At 42.6% G+C, this 20698-nt stretch overlaps 1 protein-coding gene across 3 annotated transcripts in view; it reads right to left on the bottom strand.

Moving 5' to 3' along the window:
* The window catches only part of LOC132892095 (cystathionine beta-synthase-like protein), a 110836-nt gene that overhangs the window by 23165 nt on the left and 66973 nt on the right, over positions 1-20698 (bottom strand). For all 3 annotated transcript variants that reach the window (XM_060930488.1, XM_060930489.1, XM_060930490.1), the window contains 5 exons: positions 5206-5285; positions 4696-4900; positions 4514-4605; positions 4180-4305; positions 3963-4047 (listed from right to left, as the gene is read on the bottom strand). In XM_060930488.1, coding sequence (XP_060786471.1) covers positions 3963-4047; positions 4180-4305; positions 4514-4605; positions 4696-4900; positions 5206-5285 — 588 coding nt within the window. The remainder of the gene's footprint in view (positions 1-3962; positions 4048-4179; positions 4306-4513; positions 4606-4695; positions 4901-5205; positions 5286-20698) is intronic.

The raw sequence follows: 20698 nt of genomic DNA, 5'->3' as shown, positions 1-20698 counted from the left end.
GACACACAGATGATTCCTGCGACTTCCTTCCAAACTTTATTTTTCTTTGTAATGTTTCTATACACATTTAGCGAAAGAGCATATATGACAGGGTGAAAAATGAATCCACGCTTATAAGTTTTTAAAGTGATTGTTAATATTCCGTGGATTGTGCTTCCATGAAAGGCGGTCGCATTTCTGCTCTCCCTCTCCCTCCTTTTTTTCCCTGCTTGTGCCTGTGTCTTGTCTCGTCTGCTATACTTTTTGAAGAGACTCTTCCTGCATTACTTTCTAAACTAAAAAAAGCATGGAATTGATAAACTGGTCTCCTAACGAAATTGACACAGTTTTCTCGACGAGAAGTTTGGGTTTGGGGGAACCCGTTTGTCCTGCCGGAATGTTTGAGGCTGGTTACACGATGGACACGTGGGAGCGGTGGCGGGTCGTGTGCTTGGCGATTCTTTCTGTGGAGGACATTGAAGATATCTACCCATTCAGAACCATGATTACAGGACTTTTGCTGATTGGATTAGGCATGCCCTGGTATATCGAGGAAATCAGACAACGGTGACAGCTGTTCAAAGCCCCACAAAGCTGCCTGATATGATTGGAGTGGTGGGCAAAGCTGTTGGCACTTGGACTGTGGACATTCAGAACTTTAAGCACAAAATGGTTGTTATCTCGGAGCAGCTTTCAGCTTTGCAAGGAATGTGTTTTTCGGAGATCAATTTGAATAGAATGGATGGAATGGACAGATATGGACGAGCAGTGAGGACGTGCAAAGACTGCGTCTGGAAAGACCAAACAATTCATATCTTATCGACATTCGACGCCCTGAGACAGCTCCGGCCTCGATTTAGGCCGTTGCTGAGAAAACATTTCCCCCTGAAGGTCACTGACAGGAGACACTCTCATTCCTCGCATTCCTCTCTAACTCTCCGCGGTCGCCATTTTTACCCCCAGTGTGACAAGCGGGTGCGTGACCAGCGCCTTCATGGCTGCAGGAGCGGACGGCTGCTTGCTTGCGCTGGATTACCTCCTCCCCTCCCCCCCACCCCTGATTCCCCCCCTCATGTCCCGTGTTTAAAGTGTACCTGTGTTGTAGTTGTGCTTATGCAAAGGTTTTTTTTTTAAATGTTCCCACACTGTACTCCTGACAGGAGCATAGTGGGGGGGTTCTTTTTTTCCTTATCTCTCCTCATGTTGTGTTTCCTTTTTATCTTTATCCCTGTCTTCCTGTCCTGTCTACCCTATGTCAATTGTATGTTGTATATGTACGGACAGGTTGCCGGCTAATTTCGCTGGTACGTGTGACTAGTGACAATAAAGGGCATCATCATCAATATAAAAGGTTTATAAGTTTAGCTCAAATCCAGAGAACAAGATGGTCATCACAAAACTGTAACTATTTCAAGTAATGATTTGAAGGCTTGTTTTTCTGCCATTATATTGTAAGATCTGTATTTAGACAAGATTTAAATTCATGGCAGAGGCAAACAGGTTTTAGGTTCAATATCCCAATATTCATAATTCAGCAAAACAAACCCTGAATATCAACAACACATTTCATGTCTAGTCTCCATTTATTTTTATACCTCTGAAAAACAGGAAATGGTCAGAAGTTTATCTCATCTCATTATCTGTAGGCACTTTATCCTGTTCTACAGGGTCGCAGGCAAGCTAGAGCCTATCCCAGCTGACTACGGGTGAAAGGCGGGGTTCACCCTGGACAAGTCGCCAGGTCATCACAGGGCTGACACATAGACACAGACAACCATTCACACTCACATTCACACCTACGCTCAATTTAGAGTCACCAGTTAACCTAACCTGCATGTCTTTGGACTGTGGGGGAAACCGGAGCACCCGGAGGAAACCCACGCAGACACGGGGAGAACATGCAAACTCCACACAGAAAGGCCCTCGCCGGCCCCGGGGCTCGAACCCGGACCTTCTTGCTGTGAGGCAACAGCGCTAACCACTACACCACCGTGCTGCCTTCAGAAGTTTATGTCTATTTTTATCCATTTTTGATACCTTGGTGTCAGAGTCAATAAAAATTCCAGCATTTCAGCTAAATAAGTGTCCAAATATAACATACAGTGGTGCTTAAAAGTTAGTGAACCCTTTAGAATTTCTTATATTTTTGCATAAATATGACCTAAAACATCATCAGATTTTCACACAAGTCCTAAAAGTAGATAAAGAGAACCCAGTTAAACAAATGAGACAAAAATATTATACTTGATCATTTATTTATTGAGGAAAATGATCCAATATTACATATCTGTGAGTGGCAAAAGTATGTGAACCTCTAGGATTAGCAGTTAATTTGAAGGTGAAATTAGAGTCAGGTGTTTTCAATCAATGGGATGACAATCAGGTGTGAGTGGGCACCCTGTTTTATTTAAAGAACAGGGATCTATCAAAGTCTGATCTTCACAACACATGTTTGTGGAAGTGCATCATGGCACGAACAAAGGAGATTTCTGAGGACCTCAGAAAAAGTGTTGTTGATGCTCATCAGGCTGGAAAAGGTTACAAAACCATCTCTAAAGAGTTTGGACTCCACCAATCCACAGTCAGGCAGATTGTGTACAAATGGAAGAAATTCAAGACCACTGTTACCCTCCCCAGGAGTGGTCGACCAACAAAGATCACTCCATGAGCAAGGTGTGTAATAGTCAGCGAGGTCACAAAGGACCCCAGGGTAACTTCTAAGCAACTGAAGGCCTCTCTCACATTGGCTAATGTTAATGAGTCCACCATCAGGAGAACACTGAACAACAATGGTGTGCATGGCAGGGTTGCAAGGAGAAAGCCACTGCTCTCCAAAAAGAACATTGCTGCTCGTCTGCAGTTTGCTAAAGATCACGTGGACAAGCCAGAAGGCTATTGGAAAAATGTTTTGTGGACGGATGAGACCAAAATAGAACTTTTTGCTTTAAATGAGATGCATTATGTTTGGAGAAAGGAAAACACTGCATTCCAGCATAAGAACCTTATCCCATCTGTGAAACATGGTGGTGGTAGTATCATGGTTTGGGCCTGTTTTGCTGCATCTGGGCCAGGACGGCTTGCCATCATTGATGGAACAATGAATTCTGAATTATACCAGTGAATTCTAAAGGAAAATGTCAGGACATCTGTCCATGAACTGAATCGCAAGAGAAGGTGGGTCATGCAGAAAGACAACGACCCTAAGCACACAAGTCGTTCTACCAAAGAATGGTTAAAGAAGAATAAAGTTAATGTTTTGGAATGGCCAAGTCAAAGTCCTGACCTTAATCCAATGGAAATGTTGTGGAAGGACCTGAAGCGAGCAGTTCATGTGAGGAAACCCACCAACATCCCAGAGTTGAAGCTGTTCTGTACAGAGGAACGGGCTAAAATTCCTCCAAGCCGGTGTGCAGGACTGATCAACAGTTACCGCAAACATTTAGTTGCAGTTATTGCTGCACAAGGGGGTCACACCAGATACTGAAAGCAAAGGTTCACATACTTTTGCCACTCACAGATATGTAATATTGGATCATTTTCCTCAATAAATAAATGACCAAGGATAATATTTTTGTCTCATTTGTTTAACTGGGTTCTCTTTATCTACTTTTAAGATTTGTCTGAAAATCTGATGATGTTTTAGGTCATATTTATGCAGAAATATAGAAAATTCTAAAGCGTTCACAAACTTTCAAGCACCACTGTAGATTCTTTCAAAACAGTTGATCAGACTTACTTGCAATTTATGACTTACAAAGCATATGACTGGTCAAAAGGTTTTGTTTAAAAGCCATGCATTTGATATAAATAAATAAAAACATAGTAACTTTGTGGCATTGTGAACAGATTAGCTTTACTGATCCAAAGCTATGAGCGGTTCTGCAATTATGTTTTTCTTCCCTGTTAAGTCTTCATACCAAATGATTCAGCAATATGTCAGATATTTCGAACCCCAGAAATCATGGCATGATTAGGGAACATACCACACAGTAGTCCTTCCTGTCGGATGAGCATACGTGACATGTTGAAGGACTCCTCGTCATTGGTCTTGCACCAACCGTCAACCACCTGACAACCAGTCACCAAAAGATTACACAATTAATGCGGTCATTAACTGTCACTGCACTACACTAATAATAATGACGCACAAACAAACAGTTTCCAGTAATGATGTAAAACACTACGGTCACTGTCACTCACAGATCTGTCCAATACGGTGGGGATGAAATCGTATCCGATTCCCTCCACCTCGTACTGGGTCTTATCCGTCTTATTGAGCTCCTCTGGCTCTGCTAAGATCGAGCCCTCGGGGTCCACGCCAATAATCTAACACACACAGGAAGAAAGAATCAAAGAGTCTAAAACAATAATAGAACCAAAAACCCAAAAAAGAATAAAACAACTGCAGAATGAAAGAAATGTAGGAATCAAGGCAGAAAAATTAATTATGGAATGAAAGAAAGATAGAATGTAAGAAAGTGTGCGCGCGTGTGTGTAATACTGGTGAGCTGTGAAGGACAGATCTGAGCTCTACCTTGATGTTGGGGCATTTCTCCTTCAGCTTGCGTGCGATGCCGGTGATGGTCCCGCCCGTTCCAGCTCCCGCCACCAGCATGTCTATTTTACCTGCAGATGCACAGCCAGGATGTCATCACACCCAAAATGCCACACACACACACCTTCACAGCCCGATGCGATTCTGTATGTACGACTTACCATCGCACTGCTCCAGGATCTCCTCTGCCGTGGTGTCGTAGTGAGCCAGCGGGTTACTCGCATTCCGGTACTGATCCAGAATATGGGAGTTGGGGATCTCATTCTTCAGGCACCAGGCCACGCCCACGTGAGACTCTGGAGAGTCAAAACGGGCGGAGGTCGGGGTCCGAACAATCTCAGCACCAAGAGCACGCAGCACGTCCACCTGAGTTACACAATAAGATCACACTGTACATCACATTCAATACAAACCCAAAGGCCACAACATTTTAAACATCATTAAAAATCCAGATCATGATGAATATGGAAATTAGAAAACTCCACATGCCACGCCCCTACCCTTATAAACTGGTGTCCTTCATTTGCATACTGAAATCTAATAGGCTGGTTTATTCTGTGATGCAATAACATTTGTTCAGCACTAGATCAGATTTTTCAGTGAGATCTGGAGCTCCCTGTTTCTTCAAAGCTCCAAAACAGGTTTTATTTTGAAGTTCATGAAACAATCACCTTCTCCATACTCATTTTCTCAGGCATAACGATGATGCAGCGATAACCTTTTACTGCTGCAACCAGGGCCAGGCCGATACCTGAGAACACACACACACACACACACACACACACACATATATATATATATATATAAAATGAGGACATAGTCATTTATTTGGATTATTTGACCTGATATGATTACAATCTACACTTACTGCATAGTTCATGTTAAATTCAATTAGAGACTAAGGTCATTTTCAGACTTGCATTTTTTCCCAGGTACCTTTGATGATGTGTGAATGCTGCTGTGACAGCGGGGGCATGGTCGAGTGTCAGCAGTGGGTGGTGAGGTATCAGGTAGCACTGGCAGGCAACATGTTATAAGTTTCACCAGTGTTTATTTCCTGTCAATCTATTATGTGTTTTTTTTGTGTGTGTTCTTTCAAGAGAAGCTGGTAATCATAGAGAGAAAGCTGAGCTATCCAACTCTCTGTGTGTGTGTGTGTGTGTGTGTGTGTGTGTGTGTGTGAGAGAGAGAGAGAAAGAAAATACAGAAAACAAATTCGCTGAAAAGTGACCTCCCTAATTAAAAACAAAGAACACCTTGAATGTGTAAGCCTGTCTCCCAGTTCCTTATTGCTTGAGTGGTCAGAGTCTTACAGCTGCTTTTGAGCCTTTGGATTACCGGCCCTCTTAAAAATGCTGGTCTGGGGCTTGCCTGAACAGAACCACGGTGCTGTCCAAATCCACTGCTTTGAGTAACGTGATCATTCAACGTATTTTCACAATACTTCCTTTTTCAAGTTTGGTGCTGGCAGCGAAAAAAGTGTTCTGTATAAAACCAGACTTCTTCATTGTGAAAAATGCACATCACATTTGCAAGTATTTCTGCATGATTACATGCCTTGCATCCAAAAAGCCACAAGTATTGGCACTGATAGAAAACTGCATAAGGATGAGCCTAGCACCAAAAAATTTGCAAATCTGTGTACAAAACTGGCACACAGTAATCAATCCACAGTTCGGAATAAATACTTCCGAATGAAATAAAGGAAACTGGGAATTATGAGTCCCGCCCCCATACGAGCCCAGAATCTATCATAGCATTCAAGCCAAGTGTGAAAACACCATAAAGGTCATAATTTTCTATTTGTAGTGTTCGTCTCAGTCAACCAACGAGTAAACGCCACCCAACAGCTATGCAAAAGAATCGGATCAATGGTGGTCCCTTTACATGGATGTATGGAGTAGATGGGTGCCAATACTTTATGCAGTGTAACAGACAGAAAACACCTACAAAGTGACCTGTATGGTCAAATCACTAGGATGTTATAACCTACAGTGAGAGAGCCAGATGTGTGCATGTGTTAAGTGTCTGTATGCATGAAACAAAAACTAAACCCAAAACTCATTTCATCAGTTCAGGCATAAATACTTGCTACAGTTAGGAGTTAAAGATGCGCAGCACGTTCGATTTCCATGGTTTAGCTGTCTGGCGAAAAAGTTTTCTTCACTAATGTAATGTACAGCGTCTTGCAAAAGTATTCATCCCCCTCGGTGTTTGTCCTGTTTTGTTGCATTACAGGACGGAATCAAAATGGATTTTTGGGGGGTTAGCACTATTTGATTTACACAACATGCCTACCACTTTAAAGCTGCAAATTGTTTTTTTATTGTGACAAACAATAAGATGAAAAAACAGAAAACTGGAGTGTGCACAAGTATTCACCCCCTTTCATATGAAACCCCTAAATAAGAGCTGGTCCAAACAATTCACTTCATAAGTCACATAATTACTTGATAAAGAGCCACTTGTGTGTAATCAAAGTGTCACATGATCTGTCATGTGATGTCTGTATAAATCACCCTGTTCTGGAAGGACCAGAACTATATTACTAAGGCAGTTTTATATTCTATAATATCCCTGAATTTTAAACATTTTTCATTTAAAGGCGTCGTGCGGTAATTTCAGCAATCAGGCTATATCGTGTCAAAATGTCGGGTTTGGTGGGTTATTCAAGCCCCTCGGTTTCCCGCGATCTCAGTGTCACGATGCGCCCGCTACAAGCATTTAAAGTTGACGCGCACAGCCAAATTTAGGCAGCCAGCCGTTAACTAGGTCAACTTATGTGTGACGTCATACCAGTAACCTCCCTTGGGTGATGCTGGCCTGTCCCCATGTTTTCTCTATAGCGTGCGTTTACCAGAGTTGTTTACATTGCGGATTTTGTGGATTTATTCAGTTTGTGGATAGTTTTGAACACTCAAAACACTATGAAATGATGTATTAATATTCTGTGATACAAAATGCCTAATCGGTGTATTGTGTTTGGCTGTAACAACGAACACTGAACACTATTTGTGACTGTTATCAATGGATCTGATTTCAAGGTCATGGCTAGGTATTGATAGAAAAAAATTATTTTTTTAAAAACACATTGTGGTAGCGGGGGCGTGGTCAAGCGCCGGTCTGTGACAGGAGGGCGGAGCCAGGGAAGGTGAGTGGCAGAATCATTACACCTGATGGTAATTAACCTGTGTTTTGTGTGTTTTCCCAGTAACCACGCCCTATTTAAGGAGGCAGAGGGAGCGCAGAGAAGAGCTCATCCCGGGACAAGAACACAGTGTGTGTGTTTCGCTATCAGATTAAAACTGGCGGTTATACTGAAAAGTCTGGCAATAAAAAGCCTATTTGCATCTGAAGCGTTGTCCTGTCCAAGATGGGCCCGCAGGACGACCCCGAGGCGTTTCTCACATTGTTCGAGCAGGTTGCCGAAGCCTCGGGGTGGCCGATGGAGCAGCGCGCGGCGCGCCTCCTCCCCCTCCTGACAGGAGAGGCGCAGCTGGCCGCGCTATAACTCCCCGCCGGCTGGCCTACGCGGACCTTCGCCGGGCCGTCCTCCAGCGCGCGGAAGCGCTGGCGCTGTTCTGGCGTGCGCCCCACGCGCTGGAGGATGGCCCAGCGAAGGTCCGCGTAGGCCGGCGGTCAGTTATAGCGCGGTCAGCTGCGCCTCTCCCGTCAGGAGGGGGAGGAGGCGCGCCGCTCCATCGGCCACCCCGAGGCTTCAGCGACCTTCGCGAACAATGTGAGAAACGCCTCGGGGTCGTCCTGCGGGCCCATCTTGGTCACGGTGAGGGGAGACGGGCCTGCGGCCGGGGCGCTGGTGGACCCCGCCGACGCGAGGAGATGCCGGAACGCCTCGCGATCTTCCTGCTGGGCCAGCACCAGGGCTTCGAAGCGCCGCTCTTGCTCCTTTCGGAGCGTGACGAGCGCCTGGTGCTGGCTTTGCTGAGCCGTGGTGAGGGCGTGGATCAGGTCCGCGAACGGGGAGGATTCCATGGGGCTGCGAGGTTGGTGCTCCACCTTGTCCCGGGTTTTGGCACCACTGCAGAGCTCTCTGAAGTGTGGGTGGAGCACAGAGGACGGCAGGACAACGCTTCAGATGCAAATAGGCTTTTTATTGCCAGACTTTTCAGTATAACCGCCAGTTTTAATCTGATAGCGAAACACACACACACACACTGTGTTCTTGTCCCGGGATGAGCTCTTCTCTGCTCTCCCTCTGCCTCCTTAAATAGGGCGCGGTTACTGGGAAAACACACAAAACACAGGTTAATTACCATCAGGTGTAGTGATTCTGCCACTCACCTTCCCTGGCTCCGCCCTCCTGTCACAGACCGGCGCTTGACCATGCCCCCGCTGCCACACGCATGTTTTAAGTGTTTCTATGTATCAATCATTAATTGTACAAAATGATTTTCATACATTTATGTATTTGTCATATCTTTCTTTGTCACATGAAGTGTTGTCTTGATAACATATGTGGCACATAATTTTAGCAAATGGATGACAGAAGATTAATTGAAAGATTTATGCCACAGAGCTGCCTTTAACTAATAATTATCACTTATTACTGACGATTGTACGTTTACTAAACAATACAATACAAAGCTCAATACTCCCAGCCTATAACATACTGAATATCAAGTTAAAATCAACCGCAATAAAAGGAAAATGATGAAAACTGGAATATCAAGGGGTCTACTGTATCAGAAGGCCCACTGCATTTCGCGAGATCGCAAGCTGTCAAGTTGCTAGAATTCAATCTTTCTAGCTATACTTTCACCCCCTACAGCTATCAGTATTACACATAATCATAGATTAATCACACAGCATTCTAATTCAAGTGAAAATGGTCTTTAAAAATACACACAAGTAGTGATTTAGTCAGAGAAACCAACCAAAACAAGTCTTCAAGTCGCCGGTCTTCTTCATTCTCGTCTTCGTTTCTGTCGTCGTCAGAACTGTCCTCATTTTCTTCTGAAGATGAGCGCTCAGGTTCAAATCTGTAATGCTGGATACCACCAGGACATTCAGCTGTCAAAATCTCTACTTGTGGGCCATTTTCTTCTTCTGTATCGGTAAAATCAAAGCTAATTTCCTCAGCATCGCTCCTATTTTCTGGTGTGTCCGTCATTGCAACTGCACCGAGTGGTTACTGGTATGACGTCATGCAGCTGTTCCATTGACCGAGAGGGGGCGCTGCGAATGCGGAAAATTTCAAGTGATGGGCATGATCAAATAAGGACTGATTACAACCGCGGGAAGCTTTTGAAAAATCGACGGTCAATTTATTTCGAATCTCAAAAGCATTCTGGTGCAGAATAATGCGACTTTTATCGCCACTGCGTGACGCCTTTAAGAATAGTGAATTAGTATGATCTCGGTAAGCAGCACTATGAATTATTCTTATAGCTCTTTTTTGAAGTATAGTTATTGCATGAAGTGAACATTTATACGTATTTCCCCACACCACTGAGCAGTAATTTAAGTACGGTAAAACCAGGGAACAGTAAAGAATGTGGAGTGAATTATAGTCCAGGACGTGCTTAGCTTTACTCAACACATATGTTTCTTGATAGTTTCTTTAGTATGTATTTTATATGTGATTTCCAATTAATTCTATCATCTATTATTACCCTGTGAGGGAAATTTAATGGACGAACATTATTATTCTCAGTGTTTCTGTATGCTGAGTTAAAGTAGCTTAGTGTACTGAGAAAGATGTTTTTCCCAAGTTGTAATCGCCTTTCTGTGGCCTTGGCTGGTGATAAGCAGGGTGCCCGAGTTCTCCATAACTACACATCCGCCTGCACATACCAGAGCACGCCAAGTGCACGCTTTAACAAAGCTTCATAGAAAATCTTGAGCCAATCACGTGAAGATGCGAGCAGTAAGCAAATGCCTTTAGAGTATAATAGATAACAGCCACTAAAACACAACTCAGAGTGCGCGTACTCTCGGCATCATCAGAAGTGGTGTCTTCTTTTATTCTTCTCTTTCCTTTCCTATTTTATATATCTGTTTATATGATCTACTATAATAAATAACTGAAAAGACAACTGCTAAGCATTCTGAAGTGTTTATTAGAAGTTTCCATTACAACCCCAAGAAATTTATTATTAGAAACTCTTTCAATATCAACACCATCTACCTGTACATTTATTGCCCTATTTATTTTATAATTATTAAATAACATGATTTTTGTTTTAGACAGATTTAATGATAATTTATTTCGATCAAACCAACTTTTTAACCTGCACAATTCTGAAGAGATTATGTTTTTTAAGTCATGTAAATTTGTTCCAGAACAAAACATTTGTGTCATCTGCAAATAATACCATCTTAAATATCTCTGATACATTGCACATATCATTTATATAAAGAATAAACAGTTTAGGACCCAATACTGACCCCTGAGGGACACCACAATCAATATTCAAACGAGTTGAGACAGAGTCACCCAACTTCACAAATTGTGTCCTGTTGCTCAAATAACTTCTTATCCAATTTAATACAGCTCCCCTTATCCCATATTGTTCCATCTTATTAAGATATCATGATTATTAATAGTATCAAAAGTTTTTTGAAGATCAATAAATATCCCAGCAATATATTTCTTATCATCTATAGTTACTGATTTCTTCAGTTGATTCCATTAGTGCCATCTCTGTTGATCTATTTGCTCTAAATCCATATTGACCATCACTGAGTAGTTTGTATTTTTCAATGAATTTATCGAATCTGTTATTGAATAGTTTTTCAAGAATTTTGGAGAATTGAGGAAGAAAAGAAACAGGTCTGTAATTTGTGAAGTTGTGTTTGTCCCCAGATTTATACAATGGAATTACTTTTGCTATTTTCATATTGCTTGGAAATGTACCAGTTTGAAATGAGTTACAGATGTATGTTAATGGTTTAGAAATCCCCCCAATAATAGTTTTCACTAGTTTCATATCAATATCATTACAATCTGTGGATATTTTATTACTACATTTATTAACTATATCAATAATTTCCTTCTCATCTACTGGTGTAAGAAACAGAACAAGAATTCCTCTTTATAATATTATCTATACAATCATCATTTGTTACCGGATCAGAGATATTTTGAGCTAATCTTGGTCCAACATTAACAAAAAAATTATTAAAACTATTAGCAACTACATCCATGTTATAATTTTCGATACCTTTGTCATTAAAGTATTTAGGGTAATGTATTTGTCCAGAGCCATCTTTAATAATACTATTTAATATATTCCATATTCCTTTCATATTATTTTTATTATATATTAATTTACCATAATAATCCTTCCTACATCTCCAATGAAATATGAAAGAAACAGGCATGACTGCAATGTTTATTTAACACTTATGTTTTTACAAAGGATACGGCTACTGTAATTATAATTGTGTGCAAGAAGAAGAACCCTTTATTTGTCACATGCACACTTCAAGCACAGTGAAACTCATCCTCTGCATTTAACCCATCTGAAGCAGTGAACACACACACACACACACACACCCAGAGCAGTGGGCAGCCACACCAGAGCGCCCGGGGAGCAGTCAGGGGTTCGGTACCTCGCTCAAGGGCATCTCAGCCCAAGGCCGCCCCACGTCAACATAACTGCATGTCTTTTGGATTGTGGGGGAAACCAGAGCACCCGGAGGAAACCCACGCAGACACGGGGAGAACATGCAAACTCCGCACAGAAAGGCCCTCGCCGGCCGCTGGGTTCGAACTCGGAACCTTCTTGCTGTGAGGCGACAGTGCTAACCACTACACCACCGTGCCTCCTGTGCAAGTAGTTAAGGTAAAAATTTATGTTTATACTGTAGCTCTTTCTGGAGTGTTCAACTTGAGGACTATCGTGTTTGATGCTCCAACAATAGTCAGCCATAATATGTACATCCCATCTACCCTGATAACGTTCTTCCATAACCTTCAAATAGTCTTACTACAGTGGAATTTTGCTTATCTGAAGGGTAAGCTGTGGAGAAAAAACTTGATGTGCTAGAAAAAACAAAAAAACAAAAACTGACTGCAATTTTGGAATCAGCATGCCAATTTTAATCAGCATAAAAATCTAACTCAACAGAAAATTTTTTTCTAATTGTTCCCCAGTGTAATTCACCAATAAAGCCATCCAATTTGGTAAAATGTTTTCAATGTTTTTAGTAATGTACAAAGTAAGGAATTATAAAGTACCAAGGAATATCCAAATAATGTTCTCGGATAGAGAGGGGGGCTATAATTTGAAATTTAAAATTCGCAGTGCTAGGACAACGTTAAAAATGTTCAGTATCTCTATTTGTGGAGTAAAGCTATGGAACAGTTTGAACGTGGAGCTCATGAAATGTACAACTATAAACCAGTTCAAAAAAAGGTATAAGGAACAGATCTTTGAGGTATAGGGAGGAGGAATTACAATAACATGCTATTGATAATATAAGTGTACACTGAGTGCAGAATTATTAGGCAAGTTGTATTTTTGAGGATTAGTTTTATTATTGAACAACAACTATGTTCTCAATCAAACAAAAAGACTCATAAATATCAAAGCTGAATATGTATGGAAGTTAGAGTGGGGCGTTTTTAGTTTTGGCCATTTTAGGAGAATATGTATGTGTTCAGGTAACTTTCACTGTGCAGAATTATTAGGCAACTTAATAAAAACCAAATGTGTAGCCATTTCACTTATTTATTTTCACCAGGTACACTGATATGACAACTCCAGATTTGCAAATAAACATATCTGACATTCAAACACAAAACAAAAACAAATCAGTGACCAATATAGCCACCCTTCTTCATGAGGACACTCAAAAGCCTTCCATCCATAGATTCTGTCAATTTCTTTATCTGTTCACGACCAACATTGTGTGCAGCAGCAACCACGGCCTCCCAGACGCTGTTCAGAGAGGTGTACTGTTTTCCCTCTTTGTAGACCTCACGTTTTATAATGGACCACAGGTTCTCTATGGGGTTTAGGTCAGGTGAACAAGGGGGCCATGTCATTATTTTTTTCACCGTTCAGACCTTTACTGGCTAGCCACGCAGTGGAGTATTTGGACGCATGAGATGGAGCATTATCCTGCATGAAAATCATGTTCTTCGTGAAAGATGCTGACTTTTTCCTATACCACTGCTTGAAGAAGGTTTCTTCCAGGAACTGGCAGTAGGTCTGGGAGTTGAGTTTGAGTCCATCCTCAACTCGAAAAGGTCCAACAAGCTCGTCTTTGATGATACCAGCCCATAGCAGTACTCCACCTCCACCTTGCTGGCGTCTGAGTCGGAGTGAAGCTCTGTGCCCATTACTGATCCAGCCACAGGCCCATCCATCTGGCCCATCAAGAGTCACGCTCATCTCATCAGACCACAGCACCTTAGAAAAATCAGTCTTAAGATATTTCTTGGCCCAGTCTTAACGTTTTATCTTGTGTGCCTTACTCAGTGGTGGTCGTTTTTCAGCCTTCCTTACCTTGGCCATGTCCCTCAGTATTGCACACCTTGTACTCTTTGACACTCCAGGAATGTTGCAACTCTGGAATATGGCAGAACTGGATGCTAATGGCTGCTTGTTAGCTTCACGCTTGATTTTCCGCAGATCATGTGCAGTTATTTTGCGCCTTTTTTTTTTCCACACGCTTCTTTCGACCCTGTTGACTATTTGCAATGAAACGCTTGATTGTTTGGTGATCACGTTTCAACATCTTCGCAATTTCAAGAGTGCTGCATCCGTCTGCAAGACATCTCACAATTTTAGACTTTTCAAAGTCTATCAGATCTCTCTTCTGACCCATTTTGCCTGAGGAAAAGAAGTTGCCTAATAATTATGCACACCTGATATAGGGTGTTGATGTCATTAGACCACACCCCCTCTCATTACACAAATGCACAGCACCTGATATACTTAATTGGTAGTAGGCTTTCAAGCCTAAACAGCTTGAAGTGGGACAACATGCATTAAAAGGATGTTGTGGTCAAAGTACTCACTTGCCTAATAATTCTGCACTCAGTGTATATATGTGGGTATGGGTACATACGGATATATTATATAAAAAGTGAGTATTTGTGTGTGTGTACGTATATATATATATATATATATATATATATATATATATATATATGCATAATTGTATATATTAGCATAACATGCATAATTATGATATGGGTGTCTGTGTACATATGGATGTGTATAGTTATAGGTATGCGTATATGTATGTACTGTATATATGTATTGTATGCATAAGTATTTGTATATATGATTTGATTTGGTCGATATTATACCATGTTGGTATGTCGGTATTTTTTTTTGTTGATTTTGCTTTCTTTTGTATATATAGTTTATTATGGTTGAAAGTGACGGTTGATTAGCGGTGGTATAGAGGGTTAGGATTTGATAAGTTATTTACTTCTTCCTAATCCTTTCTGAACATTATTATGTTACTGCCTTGTGGCTACGCTATTCTGTTTGTTTATGACGATGTTTTGATGATTGCATTTTTTATTTTTAGTTTTTTTTTTGTTTGTTTGTTTTTATATCTTCTTTACTGTTCGGAATCAATCAATCAATCAAACCGTGACTCTGCAACACTACTAAGCAAGCAACATGAAAACCAAGGAGCCTCCTGTAGGTATCATGCCGCCATCTTGTGTCAGAACTACAATTCCCAGGCAACTTCCGTGTGACCTACGTCACGCGTGGGCGGGATCACCTACGTCAGTCTGCCATGCACGCATAAATCCAAGCGGAAGCTCCACCATCCTTGTCTCTCACGTCTGGCTTCCGATGAATCTGGACGTATAAAGAGGCGCGCTCTCCACCCAGAAAGACGTCTTCTTTCTTGCAAGATCCATCACTCAGCGCGATTTTCTTACTTACCCTTGGCAAAGGTAAACTCTAGAGTCGCGCGATCTTTAAACTCAACCTGAGTTACAACCGGTTTACTTGCATTAGAAGTGACGTCACGACTGCAGCCCAGACAGTTAAAAATTAAGAAGCGATTGAATCCTTTTTAACTCAAAAGCGCTGTGCATCTTATTCTGATCAGAGGCTTTTCCTCACGAACGCTGAGGTTCGGACCAAGAATCCTCTGCTTTCCACGGGAACCACCCAAGTGCCCCGCTGGACCCGAAAGTTTTCTGCGCCTCCATCACGAGCGGCTCACGCGCTCCCACGGCGAGGCCCGAAACTACACCGGCGAATAGTTCTTCATATCTTGCTAAAGGCAGGATTAAGTAAGATTTTGGCATTTGGGCATGATAGTCTTAGGAATTTGCTTTTATTGAAATAGTGTGAATTTAAACCCAGGTTTATCTGTTACACTGTTAGACACGCAGCGTGTTGATTTATTTTGGTTCTATGTTCTCTCAATTGTTTAATAGATAGGCTGCGCATGCTTCTCTCTCTCTCTCTTATTCTGACTAACACTAATTTCATCATACATTTTGACCTTATCAAGGTTTCAGTGAGTTTGGTAATGTTATGAGTGTGGAATCTTTTTGTTACTGAGAAAACACGTGCTCAACAGGCCTGATACACTTTAGATAGCTTCCCTTTGTCTTTAGCAACACGTGCTCAGTAGGCCTCATAAGGCCTAACAAACACGCTTTAGCTAGGCCATAGGGCCTTTTAGCAAACTCACACTAGCAACACAAGGCTAAACACAGAGCTAATCCTTTGTTCTGTTTAGATAACATTCTTTTGTTTAGTTACCAACAAGCTAGGCCTCCACCACGTGTAGTTAGCTACACGAGGCTAAACACATGGTCAAGTCCTTCACACACCTCACTGCTTGTATATATTGATTTATTTTATCTTTTTATCTTTGTATAATAAATTCATTTATTAAACAAACTGTGTTTATTTGTGTGAACGATATGAAGTCCCCAATCTTCTCAAAGAATTCAAAAAGGGTGCATAGAAAAGTTATGTAATGTGGTAAGTGATTGTAATAATTTGGAAATATACCATAATTTAGCTGTTTGGTAACTTATTATTAAGCACCAGGATTAATGGTATGATTCACTAAATGATTCATTGAACGATTCACCAAATGATTCACTGAATGAGACTGATTCTATGGTATGATTCAATTCAAACGAGTCAAATTAAATGATTCAATGGGATTGATTCATCTTAATTATTGGCCTTCAAAATTTAATGAGACTGATTTAACGAGATTGATCACTTAATTTCAATAATTAACTGATTGCACCCACAGTTAAATTGGTGCCCCGTGTGAGGAAGATTGGTTTGTTGACTTCTGGGATATTGTTCAACAACAAATAAACTATCAGTTGATTCAGCAACTGCTAAGGTATATCCCCAGGTGTGTTAAAACGGTTAACAGTAGTGTGATAACCATATCACCAATACTCATAACCTATTCAACTTAGGATAAGAGAGCATTTCCAAATAAACCTTATTAATTAATTACATAGTTAATTAATAATGATTAAATTAATAATTAACTTGATTAACTATCTAGTATCCAGCCTAAGTAAAATGGCATCCCCTCGTGTCTCAAAAATGGAAGACAACGCTCAAGATTTGTCTCTCCTTGAGGTCATTGCAGACCTCATTCACTGCTCTGCCTCCGAAAAGGCAAACATTAAGTACACGAGTGAGTGTGAATGCCAAAACAACTTAGATAACTCAAACAAACATATGAGAGATCCAAAAAGAACAACTTTTAGTGTCCAAGCGGCACTAGGTAAGCTATTCCTATCATACTTCCAAGATGCTGATTCAGAAATCAGATGCCTTCGCGGAGAGGTTGAAAGGCTGACCACCAGCAACGCCAAGCTGACAGCCGATAATAATGATTTACATAGGGAGTGTGAGCTCTTGAAGACCTCCCTTGATGATTGCACCGAACGGCTAGAGAAAGCCGAAATGGTTGCTAAGAGGGCTGCCCAGGAGCAGACCCCCAACAATGCGCCAAAGCTCAGAGCGGGAAGAGGCGTCCGAACCGGACACCGTAAATGATCTGGTCGAGAACCAGACATCCTGCCAAACTCCATCAACTCGCTACACGAGTCCGTCGTCGTCTAGCCAGGATGGAGCCGCCCTGCGCTCATCCCGAGCCCAGGCCCGTAGCACACCTAGGTCAGTGCGCTTCAGTTTACCTGATCCATCTTCAGATGAATCAGACCACGCATCTCGTGCGAAGCGGGAGCGATTCCAGAGTAGCTCAGACAGTGAGTACTCAGGAGAGCAAAAGGAGTCGCGTAAGGACGCGCACCAAGCCCTCCGCCTACGGCAAATTGACCTACTTGCCCAAGATATCGAGCGGTTCGATCCCGATAATCGAACTAATGTAAATAACTATTTACGAGAAATTGATTGATGCCTGATGGACCTGCCGAACGCCACAACACGTGAAAAACTTAGACTTATCTGGAAGACCTCCAGTAGTAGCGTTCGTGCCTTTTTAGAGACACTACCCCCAAACATTCGCGATAGTTATTCGAAACTTCTCAATTACATGAGGGAAGAATATGCGCCATACACGGACGAAACCTCCGCGATATTGTGTGCATTACAAATCAAACAAAAATGGTCTGAGGAGCCTCGTGAATATTACAGACGGCTACGTACTGCCTATTTCCAAGGTAGTAGCGCACCAGGGTTGGAAGAAGATAGAGGTTTCATATCTCCCTTCTTACATAACCTCCACCCAAGCGTGCGGACCCATGTCACACTGACGTGTCGACAAGGTCGCTATTCGATGAGGGAAATTAGGCGACTAGCCCAAATGACCTGGGAGACCATTGTCAAAACTGCAAACGGAAACGATGATGACCCCAGAGTCCTTAGGCTCCAGGATGCAAATGGGCCCCTGCTAACCTTAGAAGGAAGCGAAGCTCCAAAAGGGGGACCCACCTGGAAAAATTCCGGTCCAGCCCGATCCTTGCCGAGCCATCACAAGGGTGAGTGGAAAAATCGACAAGGTAAGGCCAGGAAGGACCGAGGGCGAGTCCACAGTGACTATGGCAATCGCCCATCACATGAAAAGGGTCGTAGGGAACAAAACGGTTGGCAGCAAAACCGTCATCCCCGCTCTGACCAGAAACGGCAGAAGCGTTCCGACCGTAGCTCTAAACGTAAGGGTAGAGACGACCAACACAGTGACTCAGACCAACCTGGTGAGTTCCCCTCAGAGCTGGACTCTTTAAAAGCCCAGTTGGCTGAGATTAAAGAACTGTTACAGGAGACGTCAGAGCCCAAGAAAAATGGCAAAAAGCTATTCGCTGGCATGACTAGGCCAGGAACCACGGGTATATCTCGTGAAAGGGGGAGGAGATCCCTCTGAAACAGCAGGCAAGGGTCAGGATGTAGGGCCCCCCCTGGTGGCGAAGGCAAACACACAAGACGCACCTCTCATGTGCGCTAAAGTCTTCACCACCATTTCTCAGACACACGGCTCTCACAAGGCGACCCAATCCCAACCAAGCCCTGCGACATAAACTTAGTCAGCTTCACACAAAACCCCACAGTCGTTGGATCCCACAGAATATGCACAAAACCGTTGCGATGAGATTAGTGCGAACACCGATCAACCGAGCACCACGCGAGATAAAATTTCGATGAACTTCAGTTCATGTCTTTGAACACCGAGTCCGATGTCGAGACACCCGACATCGCGATTCCCCCTAGTGGCCACAACTCTTTGAAAAACCTCCCTCTATCCATCGACTCAGAAACAGACACCCATTTCACCACTGGTGTAATGGCTGCACTGTGGAACATGTTAGGTGTCGAGGCGAAATTCCATATCGCGTACCACCCTCAATTCTCTGGTCAGGCTGAACGAGCCATTCAAACCATTGTGAGCATGCTGCGAGAGTAGATCACAAACCATGGTAAAATTTGGGACGTGAAACTTCCCTTGGTGCTAAGGGCCATTCGGTCCACCCCTCATTGCGCCACTGAAGTCACACCCTTTGGGATGATGACTGGGCGAGAGTCGGTTCTTCCCCCGCATCTCCTATACAAACCAGAGGCCATGAGCGTCGCGATTGCATACACCGCACATCAATATGTCGCCGACCTACAACGCCACCTACAGTCAACCTTTACAGGTGCCCAAAAGAATCTCGATTCGAGAGTAGGAGGACACAAAGCCTACTACGCCCGAATCTCAGAGAAGTTCCTACCACCCTGGTCGAGACCTTTCGATCGTGGGAAAACCGTTCCTGTCGCATATCACATTAGGACATCTAGGCCTAATCAAACGCTTTCATATCGATTTCCATGATAATCGAATCAAACCTTTTGAACAGTCCTCACTCCAAAAGGGGGTGGACGACAGCTAGGCCCATCCTGTCCACCTAGCTTGTACGCATCACTCAACCATAAGCGTACACTAACCTTCCCGGTCAGACTTCACCAACCCAATGAAGGAATAACCCTTTGGTATAGCATGGTAGATAAAATACTAAAATCCGCTATTATTACTAGTGTGTATTCATCACAAATACACCTGGCATATAGTCTTGGCAGTGCTATCCTCATTTTTGTGAATCCACAAGACTTAGAGATGTGCACCCCCACTAAAGACATCCACTGGGTCTGCCCAGGCAACCCATACATAATACATGCCAAGCTAGATAAGATGGTCTGTGTCCCCGACAGCTAGCCGCAGTAGCGCACGCTTTCTAGCCAGACCACCCACTGCTATCACCTTCCCAGAAGATTAGGTTTGCCAACCCAAACACTAATACTTCTTTTCTTCCTTCATTTCTTCTCTTTTCTTGTTTTTTTATGCATAAGAAATTAAACACTACATGTTTCATGTTCAATGTTTAATGTTTTTTTTTTTTTTGATGTGGTTTTGATCTAGTTAGTTAGTGATTATATGCCCAAAATGCCCATAGTGATTATATGCCAAAATGCCTCTGTCTCCAACTGTCTTACTGGAACTCACAAGTTTACACAGTCTTCACAGGACACCATGGACTGTGCAGAGCAAGGCTACCTCAAGGACTATGGACACGGCGGTGATACGATACGGTGCTCTCAGTGCTACGACTCCGTCATACCCGAGACCAAAAGGGGGACTGTAGGTATCATGCCGCCATCTTGTGTCAGAACTACAATTCCCAGGCAACTTCCGTGTGACCTACGTCACGCGTGGGCGGGATCACCTACGTCAGTCTGC

This window comes from Neoarius graeffei, chromosome 9 (assembly GCF_027579695.1).
Source record: "Neoarius graeffei isolate fNeoGra1 chromosome 9, fNeoGra1.pri, whole genome shotgun sequence".
Lineage (NCBI taxonomy): Eukaryota > Metazoa > Chordata > Actinopteri > Siluriformes > Ariidae > Neoarius > Neoarius graeffei.
The sequence above is the reverse complement of the archived record's forward strand: the minus strand, read 5'-3'. Positions and strand labels throughout refer to the sequence as shown.